Source organism: Semicossyphus pulcher, unplaced genomic scaffold, assembly GCF_022749685.1.
Source record: "Semicossyphus pulcher isolate SPU_LCO1_2020_fin unplaced genomic scaffold, fSemPul1.0.p SCAF_19, whole genome shotgun sequence".
NCBI lineage: Eukaryota > Metazoa > Chordata > Actinopteri > Labriformes > Labridae > Semicossyphus > Semicossyphus pulcher.
This window is the reverse complement of record NW_027211692.1, coordinates 20,190,165-20,205,323: the sequence shown is the minus strand read 5'-3', so window position 1 is coordinate 20,205,323 and position 15,159 is coordinate 20,190,165. Positions and strand designations below refer to the sequence as shown.

At 40.9% G+C, this 15,159-nt stretch overlaps 1 protein-coding gene across 1 annotated transcript in view; it reads right to left on the bottom strand.

The window, feature by feature from the left end:
- Positions 1-1,403: 1,403 nt before the first annotated feature.
- si (sucrase-isomaltase) overlaps positions 1,404-15,159 on the bottom strand; it is a 62,602-nt gene continuing 48,846 nt past the window's right edge. Inside the window, exons 40-47 of the mRNA XM_069668250.1 lie at positions 11,970-12,118; positions 11,140-11,224; positions 10,913-10,969; positions 9,995-10,119; positions 9,542-9,630; positions 6,858-6,907; positions 4,646-4,816; positions 1,404-1,536 (exon numbers count right to left, since the gene is read on the bottom strand). Of these exons, the coding sequence (XP_069524351.1) occupies positions 1,459-1,536; positions 4,646-4,816; positions 6,858-6,907; positions 9,542-9,630; positions 9,995-10,119; positions 10,913-10,969; positions 11,140-11,224; positions 11,970-12,118 (804 nt within the window). The 3' untranslated portion in view covers positions 1,404-1,458. The remainder of the gene's footprint in view (positions 1,537-4,645; positions 4,817-6,857; positions 6,908-9,541; positions 9,631-9,994; positions 10,120-10,912; positions 10,970-11,139; positions 11,225-11,969; positions 12,119-15,159) is intronic.

The window sequence follows — 15,159 nt, the reverse complement described above, 5'->3', positions numbered from 1 at the left end:
ACAATCCCACTTAAGCCATCATCACTGTGTTGGGGGCCGGTGTCACAGCAGGGAATCCATCACAGCATCACGTTCATCTTACATCAAAGAAATCCCAATTATCAAAGCTGAATTCTGGAGATGTTGCGTGCAGTTCCTTCCACTGGTCATTAGTTCTGGCTGTTTGTTATTTTATTTGGGACACCTGTTCACTCTGTGCACAGCAGTTGGCTGCCTGCTGATGCTTCTGTGGGCTGGAGGAAGGGCCAGAACAATCTCATAAAATCTCTCACTCTGCAGGTAATGTGTTGCAGTCACAAATTAGGGTGAACCATTATTTCCTTTGCAGGTAAATGGATTATGGGGAAGTAAAATCCAAAATAAGAAAGGCGACTTGAATTAGCATAAAAAAAGTGCAATATTTGTCAATATATTTAGTTAATGTATGTGTATGCCTACATGATCAATTTTCATAATGGTGTGAAAGCACATCGAGTGTTGCCGTGTCTGTTGTTAACATCAATCCATTGGTTGTATATGTCCTGAGCTCTCTGGTGTGCCCTCTACAGGTATGCTCCATTAACAGGTAGTGCATAGCCAAGTATGTGAACAATTACATTCGAGACACAGCCAGTTGTGTACACGAACGCAAGGTGAAAAAGCAAGTATATCTTCGGCTTAATGAGTACGTTTGCATAGGTGCATGTTTTAAGGTGCCCTTTAGAGTTTTTTTTAAATCAACAAACAACATTTCTGTTTATATTTTCAAAAACTGGTCAAAAATGTATTTTTGTAACTTTGAGTTTACTACGGAGCCCCTGAAGTGAAAGTGAAAAATTGTATCAAGATAATTATCTTGTGGGAGCAAGTTATTATCTTCTGCATTCACAAAATTATCTTGGCGTCACAAAATGTATCACCTTTTAGGACTTCAGGGGCTCCGTAGTTTACAGATATTTGAAAGCCAAATATTTATAATACTGTGTTGTCTATGTCCATGTTACTAGATTCTTCTAGATAGACTTGTTCCCTGCCCTTGTTGGCCTGATCCTACTTTTCTTGGCACATCACCACCACCTTTAGATCACTGGAAGAATGTTAAACCATTTGCAGGATTGTGTAATGTGTCTACTAACATTTTTTTGTCGTTTGAAAAAATCAAGACGGTCAACATATATTTTCCTTCACAATCAATCGCTTTATTCATTTCTAGCTCTATATTGTGGGTATTAAGACAACAACAATAATGAAGACAACTGTTTCCATCAAGCTACTTTTAAAAAAACCCAACATGTTTTGGGATGTCAAAATTTCAAAAAAGATTTCAAAAACGAAAAACAACATGCAGCTCGCGGTAGGCTCATCAATCCATGTTCAAAATACATTACATTTATTTTACATAATAATTTATTAAAAGACCATTATTCTGTACAGGTACATTAATTATTTACCAGCAAAACACAAGAATGACTCATTTGATCAGGCGCTGGTTCTCCATACCATGGAAAAGGGCTGATCCACATGGACAGACTTTGAAGTAGCATCCACAATCAGCTCCTGTAGACACAAGAAGAAAAATGTATGCAGTTTGGTTAAGAAGGAGCCATCTTTTCTTGTAAAACCGTACATGGCCTTTCCTTAAATAGTTTCCTTAAATATCACAGTTTACAGGTATTAAATCATGACATATAGGATAAGGGTTACGGTTGTACTTAAACATATACAGCCCTCATATCCCAGGACATGCAAGTATGGTCAAAATTGCGACTTTAAATTATCAAAAGGTGGGAACGTGAGTGATTGCCTGTACAATGTATTAGTCGGCCTATGATGGATTTGTGGGTTGTTAGTTTGTACCTGGCCTGTGCTCAGCACAGATAATAAAGACACAGAACTTGCTGTGTTTTGTAACTTCCTTCAGGAGTTAAGTCTACTAAATGTGACAGATATGGAAATGTACAGTACGTTCCCCCTGCTCTTCTCTGTACCTTGAATCCGATTTAAAGGGGACTAATCCCATTTCTCTTTTGCCATATAAACAGCATGGGTCCCTGGTAGAGTTAAACAAGCCCGGGCTTATCCATGTGATGAGATATTATAAATGACAGCATGAAGAGGCCTGTATAGGTTCAGAATAAAACATCTTGTCCTGTACCCGACAGAAATAGCTCCTCCACCTCACTGTATTCAAATGACACAGCACCAGCTGCTCACTGCTTCTTTCAAGTTGTTACCCTATCAGACAATACTTAAGGAGATGAATGGATTGTCTTGCACTGAAACACCACTTATTACCATGTGCACACTGTGTCATCCTCATTCCCTCGCTCCCCTTCTCTCTGCCCTTCTTGCTCTCCTCCACCCATCCTTCATTCTTCCTGTTTATCTCTTTCACCTCTCTTTTCCTCTCTCCATCTGCTTTCTTTGTCCTTCCTCCCCTCCTTTTCCAAAGATGGACTGTCTTTCTGTCTTTTCATTATTCTCTGCCCATCCGTGCATGCCCCCCCCCCCCACACACACACACACACTCTCAAAATCCCTCCGTCATTCTGACTTTCTTCATCTGCAATTCTTACCGTCCCTGCTTGCTTCTCCCCCGTCTGTCTTCTCCAAGAACAGTATAAATCAAATGCTTCCCGGCTTTTTTTCACCTACGATTATTTATGGAGCTGCTGCAGCAATCATTTTCATGCTCGCGATAAGTGCACTGAGTACAGTACACAAGCCAGACAGGAATATTTTATCACAGGCCAAATGAGAAAAGAGAACACATGCTATCTTCTTAAACTTGGCCTTTTGTTCAGCTTTACACCTGTAGTCGAAAACCCCTGTAGCACCCATCCTCTATATCATTATGTAAGAAAACTCTATTCCCTACCTACCCTATTTATATGCCTCTCTTATCCAGTTGACCCTCATGTGACCAGAATTTTACTACCTCCCATTTCCTTTTTTAACATTTTTAGACCAACTGTCTCTGTAACCTCACAAGAAGCTGTCCTTCAGCTCCACGACCTCAGCTCAAGCACTGTTCAACTTCCACTTTTGCATCCTTTGACTAGCTTCTTGCTGTAACTGAATGTCGCGGTTGACCTTGACCCTCTTCAGAGGGCTACAGAGGAGATTCACAAATAGATACAATGGGGCTTCCCTGATGTGAAGAAGTTAAAACATTTTTACCGTCACAAAAATGAAAGCGACTGCTGGTACTGTGAGGCATTTTGGACAAATGAATCACCACGGAGCTGGTGCTGTAACAGGCCACTTGGCTTTGCCTTGTGTACACAATTCCTCACCATTCTCTATCATTGTTTCCTGCTCAAACATCGGAGCAGATGATTGAGCGAGCTAGAGGAAGTGACAATCATTTTACACGAGCGGCTTTCAAATCGCTGTCCTGAGTCAAGTCTTCATTACAAAACAACAGTGTCAGAGGGGAATGCAGAGTTGATTACAGCTATTAGATGAGTGCGGCACAGCAGGGGTTGGGTTGTGAACCTGAGGTTTTTTCTGTTACAGTGACAGTTTTTGACGGGCAGGGAAACGCTCCATCAACCTGAAACCTGGGGCGTGTTTATGAAATGTGTGCATGCAGGGATGAAAAATGCTCACTGAGCTATGATATTAATGTGCAAAGTGAACTATTACATGCAATGACACTGACTGAATGCATGTAAGGCAGTTATAAATGTGTTTACTTTCAGGTAATCAGAGCAAACATTTTAGCTGAGTGGATTTTATGGGATGCAGCGGCATGTGTTCACTTGTATACACATTACATTATGTTGTCCCATTATCATTTAAGTTTCCCCTCCCTGCAAGCAGATGCCTAGTATTTATGGTCTTAATGATGAGTGAATAATATTTTGCAGAAAAAAGTTATTATTGAATCACAATATCTACTGCTGATTTTAAGCTAATGATGTGAGACAATTCACTATGAATTTCACATTTCCTATTTTTTCTGAGGCTTTAAAGATGCTGAATGTAGTCGGTTTAATATTAAATAAAATGATATATATGAAATGTATTTAATTTAACATTAAAGCGTATATATAGGGTTTACTAAACATTATTAGTCAGACACTGGCGTTTCATTTACGCTAAGAACTTTTGCTGTCATGGACCATTTCCCGCAGAAATCATTAAAGAGAGTGTATTGTGCTAATTCCAAGCCTCATATTTCACTCTGTGATACCTGTGGAGTAGCTTAGCATAATTTACATTTAAAAAAACCCCTCATACAGCCTCTGCCTGAAATGACTCAGTCAGCTCCGTCCCTTTATGAAACTTTGCCCCTTACAAGCCCACTTTCTTCTGATTGGGCAGCTCTCTGAAGACTGCTGAGGCTGCACGTTGTGACGTCACAACGTGCAGGGTGTAGAAAAAACTGTGTGAAACCCGGCGTTCACAGCAGCCTGTAGACTGAGCTGAGAAGCCTGGGGATTACTCCAACATATTTTAACCTACAGATTTGAAACTTCACCCACGTTTAGTCTGGACATCCTGCGTTGTAAAATTCTTTCTTAAAATGTGACAGCCTAATACCCCCTCTTTAACAACATTTGTAGGCTGCTTTAAAAAACAGAATTTTAAGCTGTTCTTGATAAAACTTGCACTATACTGACTTCAACTTGTCATTTAACACAGCCAAAAGTCTTCTCACCTGAGTGTCGATGTTGTGCGTCGGGGTCAGTGAATGCGCTGTTCCTGTCCCGTCTGTGAGGGTCACATGTGTGATCCCAACTGTACCTGCACCCCAGACCTTCACCACTCCCAGGGTCAGGCGGTCAGCTACAGCCAGGCCGCTGTGCTCCACCTTACTGGTCAGACTGTTCTGGAAGAGAAAATGGAAGGAGACACAAACAGATGATTATTAGATCATTTATTTATATCATTAGTTTAATATCCACAGTATTATTCTACTCTATGCTTTGCTCTTTGTAGATTTTAATTGTCTGAATAGTTTTACATGCTTCTATCAAGATCACAATGTAAGAGACACACATACTTGCACACACACACACACACACACACACACACACACACACACACACACTCACTTCTTGATCATCAATTTATCAAAGTAAAACTGAGGAAGACTTAAATGTTCACACTTTGTGAAAATGGCCTCGCTCTAAAGGTCCAATCATATGGAGCTAAAGTAACACACACACTCGCACGTGTGCGCACACACACACACACACACACACACACACATGATTCAGATTGCGATCCAAAATGGCATACGATCTGCTAATCTGCCAGGCAGCACTAGCCTCATTGCCCAACTTATCCTCATCTTCTCACATCTGTCTGTTCTAACACACACATGTGCACACACACACACTTAGGCTCCCTTTCTCGCTCTCTCCCCCTTTGGCTGTCAGACAGTGTGCCTGTTTTATCGCTGTGTGAAATTGCTTTGGAATGAGCCTGATGGTAGGCAGAGGACAGCCACAGATGTTTGGCCATGCTCGCTGTATGTGGGTATGTGTGTTCTTTGGATGTGTGCATATACGTGTGTGTGTATGTTTGAGATTGAACGGGTGCTCGTTAATGTGTGTCTGTGTGCTTTTGCTTGGCTAAGAAGCATATAGGGCTGGGTTAGTCCCATTAGTCCCAGTGATTAGGGAGTGTCTGTCATGTCCTACTGAAAATGCGATCACACTGTGGCTTCTCACTGCACTTCGCCATTAGACTTAGGGACACACAATATTTAAGGCTGTTTTTTAGGCATACACAACATCAGCAGAGGTGCAAACACAAGGCACTATTATATTTGCTGTCCTTCTTGATATATCTATGTTTTAACTCATTTTAACTGGTAATATTGATGGGGCTGTACAGTGCATTTTGGTGTTAATTTTTGCTCTAAATTGCACCCAAATTTCTGCTGTTTAAAACACCTCTAATACTAGATGATACTGCAGGATGGCTACTGATATTCAATCTACTTTAGGTGGAGGATATGCCTCTGTGGAAAAGACTCATTAGTCTTACCAAAGAGTTTGCTTTCACCATACTAAAACATTTTAATCTGTAATCGGTTAAGTTCTTTTGTTGCTGTTTTTGTCATTTTGGAATCAGTTTTCGTGCTTTTCAAAACTGAAGCCACAAAATTGCTCTTTGTGCTTGTGTTTGTGATAAGAGGCTGTCGGGAGCAGGCATAAATGCAAGTGCAATTTGTGCCAAAACAAGTACCAGAAATGCTCTCTGATAAACACAACCACAGCTGCTCCACTCCAACAACCTCCATGCAAGCGTGTTATTTTGGAACCATAAAAAATGCTCAACAGGTATGCGCGCAACAAAAGCCCCGCACCTGGTGAACGTGACATTGTGACTTCATTAGGGCTGTTGGCCTGGTGATGGCAGGAAACCAAAGGCTTTTGCTGCTGCAAATGGAGCATTTGATTTCAATATCTGCTTTGTTATTTTATCTTCTAAAATAACGTCACCATGACATGCGCATGACTGCTAAATCTTACATCAAAAGAAATGTGTAGAGCAGGACAATAAAACTGAAAATCATCTCTGCTACCTCATGTTTTTGGTTGCATTAAAGACTGTAAAATCATTATTATTGCATATTGTGGTTAAACTTAACCTTAGTTGATTATGTAAATTCTTTTTCTAATTGTTAAAAAAATAGAAGCAAAGCTGTAAAAGTAAAGTGGTAAAAGCCTTTTGTTCCTAACTCATCACCCAGAGTTAGACACAATCTCTGTGCTAATGCTTTAGCCTCTAACATCCGCCTACCACAGCCCTGTTGCAGGTCAATACAATGGGCTTATTCTCCAGTCTCGCTGCATTAATAACAATAATGAGGATGAAGAAAAAATGAAACAAGAAATGTAGTTGATCCTTGAACTCACCTCTGCAGCTGAAAAGGTGGTCAGCAGGTACTGTTCCTTCGCGACTGTGTCTGAGGAGAGAAATAACAGTGTATTACATGGCGGGTGAGGGATAGAGTTAATGGAGGGAGAGAGAAAAAGGGTGTGTGACTACCTGAATGTAAAACAGAAGTGCATGTGACTGAATAGATGAGTTAATAAGTCCAGTCCTGACTCATTAATAGACTCAACCATACTGAGTCCCAATCCAGGGTCTGCAGCCTTTGAAGGCCGATTGCATCACAGAAGCGCGTTGAAGGCTGTCCCAATTTGAAGGCTCCTTCAGATGCAGCCGACAAATACGTCCTCCGTTTCCCAGGCCGCGAAGGATCCATCGGGTGCATCCTTCGCGGCCCAACGTATCCAGAGATGCATTGCGCATTTTACGCGGCCTTGGAATAAACGTTTAAATGTAAAATGGTTTCAGCTCAATTGACTAGCTAGCATTACACATGTTAAAAATAAACAAAAGGGCCCTGGAAACAATATAAGTTAACTTACTCAACTTTAGTTATGCAAGCTAGTTAGCCCGCTAGCTACCTGTTGCTAGACACAGGAGCAGCACTTGGTGATGCAAGGGTAAGGGTGTCAAAAACAGGAAATGCTCCGTGGACCAGACAGTCTCATTTCAGTTCGGCTTTAACGGTCTACGCAGGCTATGAATAACGCATCCTTCGCCTCCTTCAAAGGCTGCAGCCCCTGGATTGGGACACAGCTTTTGACTCATCACACAGCATCACCTCCACTTATTACTTGTTGATTAAATGAGCAAATAAAAGAACAAGGTTAGTTTGAGCCTAGGACTAGTTAAATGAATGAGGCTGAATGAATGAGGGAGTAGCTGATGAATGAGTGACTAATGCGCAGTCTGACTGACAGCAGATTGAAACCATCTGAAGTGAAACTCAAACATGCACAACTCGAGAAAAGCAGATAATACAGGTGAGCAGGAGAGGCAAAGCAAACAAGAAAGACATAGGGAGGCTCGGCTGTAGACAGGCAGCGAGACGCAGACGAGGGAAGCGAGCAAGCAGATAAAAGAGGAGTGATGGAGAGCATATCTCCAGGCAGCGACACGGGGAATTACTGTAATAGTTTCTGTCACTCCCCTTCTCTGTCATCCCTCGTTCTCTCTCTATCTCTCCCTTCCCTCTCTTTGTCCCAACACAAACATGCCTTTCACAGAGGAGTGCATCTCTCACAGAGGCACTTCAAGAGGCTGATTCTGTTCGTATATCAGTGCGAGAGAGAGAGAGAGAGAGAGAGTGAGGGAGAGGGAGACAGTGGAGAGGGACTTTGATGTACTTCTCTGTGTCTATCTGATAACATCATCGAAGAAATTCATATTCAGTAAGAATAACTCCATGTGCTTTATAACATAAGTTTAAGGTGTACCTGATTTTTAAACTCTACAAAAAAATTATTGAGTATTCAGATTAATGCAGTTTAAACCACCTTCCTTTTTCCATCTATAAATTACAAAATAAAAACATTTTGTTATGTCCGTTTGTCCTTATGTCAATTTGGTGCTTATGATCCGTCAAAATTTGATGTTTTCAATTAGTTTTTGTCTTAACTTAAAGGCTCAAAAGAAGGGAAATAGCATGTCTATACTGACTTTTGCAGGGTGTGTGAAATGTATTCATTTTAAAAACTCTCTCGCTGCTGTTCAGGGTCAACTTGTCCATGATAAAGGGTTTTGTACTGTAATCCAGGATCAGCTTGTACAATGTTACCTTCCAAAGAGCTGTTTCGGGGTCACATTTTGGTTTGTCATGCAAATATTTAAATTGGACAAAAAAGGAGTCAGTGCTAGCGTGTAGCTTAGTGAGGTTGTACAAAGTCACAGCAGTGCATCAAGGTAAATGCTAAGCATGCTAACATGCTGATATGAAATGTTGTGATTGGTGGGAATACCATTAGTTTTAAGAGGTATTTGGTCAGAACCATAAGTTCTACACAAATAAATAACAAATGAAGGGTCTTGAGAAATGAGTTTTAAGTGGACAATATGCCAAAATTCCATCCATCTATTACCTATACCGCTTATCCTGTTCAGGGTTGCAGGGGGTCTGGGGTCTATCCTAGCTGACATTGGGCGAGACCTGGACCAGTCAATTACAGGGATGACAGTTACACCTTACAGGGAATTTAGAGTCACCGAAAGAGCATACCTAACAAGACATACATTTGAATGTGGGAGGAAGCCCACGCATGCACGGGAAGAACATGCACATTTCGTCCGAATTGGTGTTCAGGCTAGGAAACTTTGAGCTGTGAGGCAACAACGCTACCCACTGCACCACTGTGCAGCCCATCATGCCAATGTTGGATGAGATATTTCACATTGGATCAAGGTTGTGGACCAACAGACCAGAGGGTTTTATACCACCCATAGAACCATTCTACTTGAATGGCTAAAAACCCATTTAGGTCAGTGCACTAACTGTACATGACAATCCATCTACCACCTTAGATTTTTATGACGTTATAAACCTCACATAAACTATATCAGCAAATAGATATTGCGCGATAGTTATGATAATCACCATTTAAACAAATGGTGACTATCATGAATAATCATTCATAAATACACGTTAAAACATGAAATGATGCACTTTTCTGTGGATATGTCAGTGGATGTATAAGGGCGACCTCACACTTACCTATTCCTTCCCCATCGTCCCAGAAGAATGATCCTTGAGCTGTTCCACTGTCACTCAGGGCGACGATCAGTCCTAAAGGATTCTTGCGACTGAAACAGGAGGGGTAAAGAGGCTTATAGCAGATTGCTAAAGGACAACATCTATTTATACCTGCTGCTGAGGACAAATGCATTAACATTCCTGCTGGGAGCATCCACCTGATCTCACTGCTCGGGAACACTCGTCACCCTCTAACTGTCTCGCTCATTCTCACTCCCTCTTTTTTTTTATCACACACACACTTTGAATCATAGGCGACATTAATCTGTAAGTTGGTCACACATAACATTAACCCTATCTCTCTGCAAAGGCACTGAGGCACAAAAAGACAGGAAACACACACACACGCACACTGAAAACACAAGATGCTGACCTGTAGCTTTCATGATGTGTCAATCAAATGTGTGTACTTACCTGAACTGTGTGTTATTCTCTGGTTTCTGCCAGGGTAAGATGTATCCTCCTCTGATATGAAGGTTGGTGTGATTCAAAGGTGTGGGCATCCCTACAACTTTGCCACGCACTCCGACATCCTTGGCCTGATGAAAGCAGCAAAAATGACATCGTATTAAAGAGCTAGAAATACTACATGAAAATTCAGCTTTGGTTCATTTTATTCAGCGATTCCTTTGTGGGGATATTGACATTTGTGCACCGCTAAATCACAAAGCACGCAGTAAAATATGTGACATCTATAAAGGCTACATCTGAAACATTTCTGTGATTTATTACACGCCAAAAGAGTTCTTTGCTAACTGCTTTTTTCCCAGTATTTTCCACTCTGTCCTTGACCCTTTCTCTAACAGCTCATACCTTTTTGTGTGCAAGTTTAATGGAGGCAACCACTCCTCCCCACCTTCCCATGCCCGCATTTATACACTTGTTTCTTGTTTGGCTTTATGATGCTGTCAGACAGTTGGGGGGTCCCCTCGCTAGAAAGAGACAGAGCGATTGGATGTTTGTTTTTGTCACTGGGACACCTTCTGCAGTTGTTGAGCTGGAAGTCTTTAATGATGTTGTCAAAGACGTCTTGTTAGTATCATCATTTCAGTCTTTGTTGGATGTCTAGTTCTTAGACATAAAGCAACTGATAGATGCAGTGCTGTGCATTATTAACACAGAGAAATAATCAGACTTTTTAATGTTAGGAATAGTATCAACATCAATATGCATACAGTAATTAACAAGTCAGATGTGGTCACCTGTGTCCATAAGACAATAATTCTGTTGTGCTTGCTGCTGTATTGTTGCATTGTAGCTTGACTGTCTAGGTGCATTTGTAGAGACTTTTATTATCCAATTTGTCTATGTTGGTTGCAGATATGGACTCACCGTGTGGTAGTCATACCAGCGTGCATCAGGAACATAGCCATCCACATGCCTGGCTCCCTGTGAATTGCAAAATAAGTTCATTACAAGAAGGTGAAGACTCGAATAGTACAATAGTAGAGGATACAGACTGACAACTACCCCTAAAATGATTGCAAGTTGCATCTGTGATACGTTTATAATGTGCATAGCATGTGTGCATGTGTGTGTGTGTGTGTGTGTGTGCGTACCTCGTCAAGGGCAGGAGTGATCAGCAGGGCTGGTCCCCAGAGGAACTGCTTGTAGATTTCCCATGTAGCTTTGTCTTTCACAAACCTGCGACACACCAGCACAGACGGCATTAGGCTGACTGAAAAATTGCCACTGACACGCTCTCCTGTGTCCTCAGCCCAGACGACTGCTCAAGTACTCATTGAGAATTCAGTGGTTTGAAGATGCAGCCAGACTCACCCCGCCAGCTCCTTAAATACCATCTGTGACTTTATAAGACCCTCTTAAAATGAATAAATATGCCTTTTTTTTTTGCACACAGTGCCACACATTTGCATCTGGGAGCTGCCAAGTATTGCCAAAGTCATCTGTGGTTGGCCTCTAAACAGGCAGAATTTGAAACAGGAAGTGCCTTGCCCAAGGGCTTCTTATTTACTGCAGCGGCTGTGGCAAGGAACCTGTTCAAGTTATTCAAAAGTGCAAAGAGTTACTTATTTTTTCTCCTGTCCTCTTAGTATCTGTAGCTAATAAGGGCAGCTTTGATGGTTACATGTTGACAACTTGTTGAAAATGTTTTGGGCATAAAAACAGAGTGGTGCTGAAAACGTGTTGGCGCAATCAAATACAAACTCTACCCATATTGCTTTTTTAGTCCAGAAACCACCACTTGTGATATCATCCATATATGACAAGCAATGTAGTATAAAATCAGCTTATCCTGTCGCAAATCAGGAGAAAAAAAACATCCTCGTAATAACTAAATGATTTGATTAAGTGATTACATGTGAGCCTGAGCCATGGTGTAACAAAAGATAAGGCCTGTGTATGTTCTGTGTGTGTGTGTGCTTACTCATGCAACAGTGGTCTGACTACTGTGTTTCCTTTGGTGTGAGCCTCAAACATCAGAGTGTACAGGTAGGGCAGGAGGGTGTAACGGATGTTCAGGACGTCCCGGGATGCTTCGGCGAACTGGGTATCCCAGGCAACAGGATCTTGTCTCTGTTGGAAGAGAAAAATAAGGGTCATTATTGCAGACAGGTTTATAAAAATGCAATTACAATGAACACAACCTTTGATAGTTAGTTGTTATGGCATGAATAAAAACTGTTGCTTACAGGTTTTATCATGCATGTCAAGCTTGCTAATTAAGCTAATCAGCTTAAGGTAGATGGTTAAAAACAGTGGTTCCACCTCTGTCCACGGTTTGAATATGCAATTTTTTATGCATCTATTTACTATGCATAATATTGTGATACAAGACTGATGGTAAAGATGCACGTATTTGGCAAAAATTAAAAACTCAGCATTAAGCAACAGCATCATTATTGTATTGCAGCGTAGAACTAGTTAGTCCGAGAGTCATGTGCATTATTGAACTGTTAGGTTTCTGTTAGAACTAAGTGTTTGGTGTCTATATTTGTATTTTCCAACCGGATGTTTAAAGTGACAAGAAATAACTGGGAATCTACAGCGATACTGTAGCGTCAGACGAACATGCGCGACACATAAGCGTCACGGTAGCATCTATTTTGCGATCTACACCGGCTGCGACTCCAGCAAAGATGAGTCTCAAAGGGCCGAGTGTATTTATGCAGCATGTAGAAGTGTAGTGAATGAATTAAAGTAGGATAATTCTGATGGCACTGAGCAAATGCAGAATTATTATTCGCTGTTGGTTCAAACTCTGTCAAGTCATTTCATCAGTGGTTTCATCAGGATAATTTAAGAGAAACTTTTCTCAGTACAAAATTATGTTTAGACTTATTTCTGAATTGTGCTTTAATTCTGTATTTGTGTCGGATGTACAGGTCAAATGAGAATGAATTAATAAGATTGGTTTACCCAGATGTACATATTCATTGCTCTTTCAAATTAATCTTGTTGCTCATTCAGCCTATCAATAACTTTAATAGGAGACTGAAACGGATCACATCATTTAACATGGATTCCTTGGTTGTGGGCATGTATTTACATAGCAGTCAATGTACTGTGTCTAGTCTGTTTGTGAGTGTTTCTGTGTTCCTCCTTGTAAAGCGACCTTGGGTCCCATGAAAGGCGCTATAAAAATTAAAGTTATTATTATTATTATTATTATTATTATGGCTTTCTATGTTTCACTGACGGGCAGCAGCGGGGAAAAATAGACTTGACGTGTAAAACGAACGGAGCAGCAGAAAATGACTCGCATATAACGGCTGCCTCCCGCACAGCATACACGGCTGGTGGAGATTGCAGCATTGAATAACATTGCCGCGCTTCAAATACGTAGCCTGAGTAGATCCCATAGGGACTAATTGATTACAATGGGTCAAGTTGCAAGAATGTAGGAGAAAACATAAGAGTAAAGCTGCACTTAACTTTCTCTAAACTGTGTTCACAACAAGGATGAAAATGCACATTTACTTGTTCTAAATGCAGGTTTTAAAAAAAGCATTGACTGTTAATCACTAAATTCTGTAGTTAGTTACAGGACATGCTCATAATTGCCTCTAGGTTTAGAGCAGATAAACAGATGGTTAAATCCATTCCTTACACTTTGAGTTTGACATGCTAAAAATCAGGAGTGACACTGTCAGCAGAAGATGTTTAGTGAAAGATCATTGGCAGAAACCTGATGGTTACATTTTAAATGATTATATCCCCTAGTTGACATTTTCGGCAAAAATGTTTTTAGGGGGTGCAAAATGTAAAAAAGTCAAAACACCTCAACTACACCCACTGGCTGAGATTGTTTACATGTAGCTAGAGACAAGTGCTCAGTGTCTGAGTGAACAGATTCACTGTTTCAAAAGATTAACACTTCAAAAGCTCTGTCTATGGTTCATTTCCCTCCGTTAGAAGTGCAGAGAAACACAGACATGCAGGGCTATGCAGGCAGAAGCCAGTGGAGTATGAATGTATTACGTTTAGACCTGTCTGTGAAATAAATGTACATTTACACACAGCTGCGTTTCTCTTATCTTGTCAGTGTGTTTGCTCTGTTGACTCTTTCCTATTTGGATTTCAACAACATGCTGAAAATGAATAACTTTGAAACTGAAACCAGGCATGAAGAAAAAGTGACAGCAGCACTAGCTAGTCTGTAGCATGCCAGAGATATTCAAATGGCCCGTGTGCTGCATCGAGATAGAGGATGCCCAAACTATTCTTTCCCACAGTGCACTGACATTTACCTAACTTTAATTAGCAACAAGTGTTTTACCCCTTTAAGAGACAAGGACAGAAAAGAGGACACGGTGTACTGTCATTCTGTAGATTTGGGCCATTCTAAATGAATTGGCTCATTTTCTGTGGTGGGAACAATAATCAGTTTAGTACACACACACACACACACGCGCACACGCACGCATGCACACAGGCGCAGAGAATCATGAAGATTTTCATCTGAAGCGTGTCATCACCATATGCTCCTCCCTATGATGCCGTGTGTGCGTGTCTTCTTCTGTGCTGCATTTGCATATAACTGTGTGTGCATGCATGTGTTTTGGGGACCCTATTTTTAATTTAAAAAAATAAATCATGAGATATTATCATGAAAAGAGACCAATAAAATGACAGACATTTTCTTCCCAGCTGTAATCTAGCAGGGTCAGATTTGATAATAGTTATTAGCTGTAGCCCAGTGGTTACTAAGTGCAGGCCTAACAGCACATGATTGAATACAGAACATTTCCATTATCTTATGACCTCAGGAGTTTACCAGATTATCATTTAATTTTCTGAGGAAATGTACAAGATAGTAATTATCTGGAAACCCGGGACTTCTTTTACCTTCCTCCCTTTTTAGTCGCACCTTCACATCTCGCAATCAGACGTGTTCACCGAAAGTAATTACCATGGTAAGTTTCGGAAGTTGATGTGTGTGTAAGAGATATAAAGAGAGTGGGAGTGATCAGAGGAATCTGAATGAGCGAGTGTGAGCTTGCTTTGCTTTAACAAAGAGAGAGAGGACAGTTTATACAAAGATGATACAGTTGGAGGTCAGGGGACACAGTAAAGTTCTTCTTGCTGACTCCAATTGGAAAATGTCCAAAGTTTGG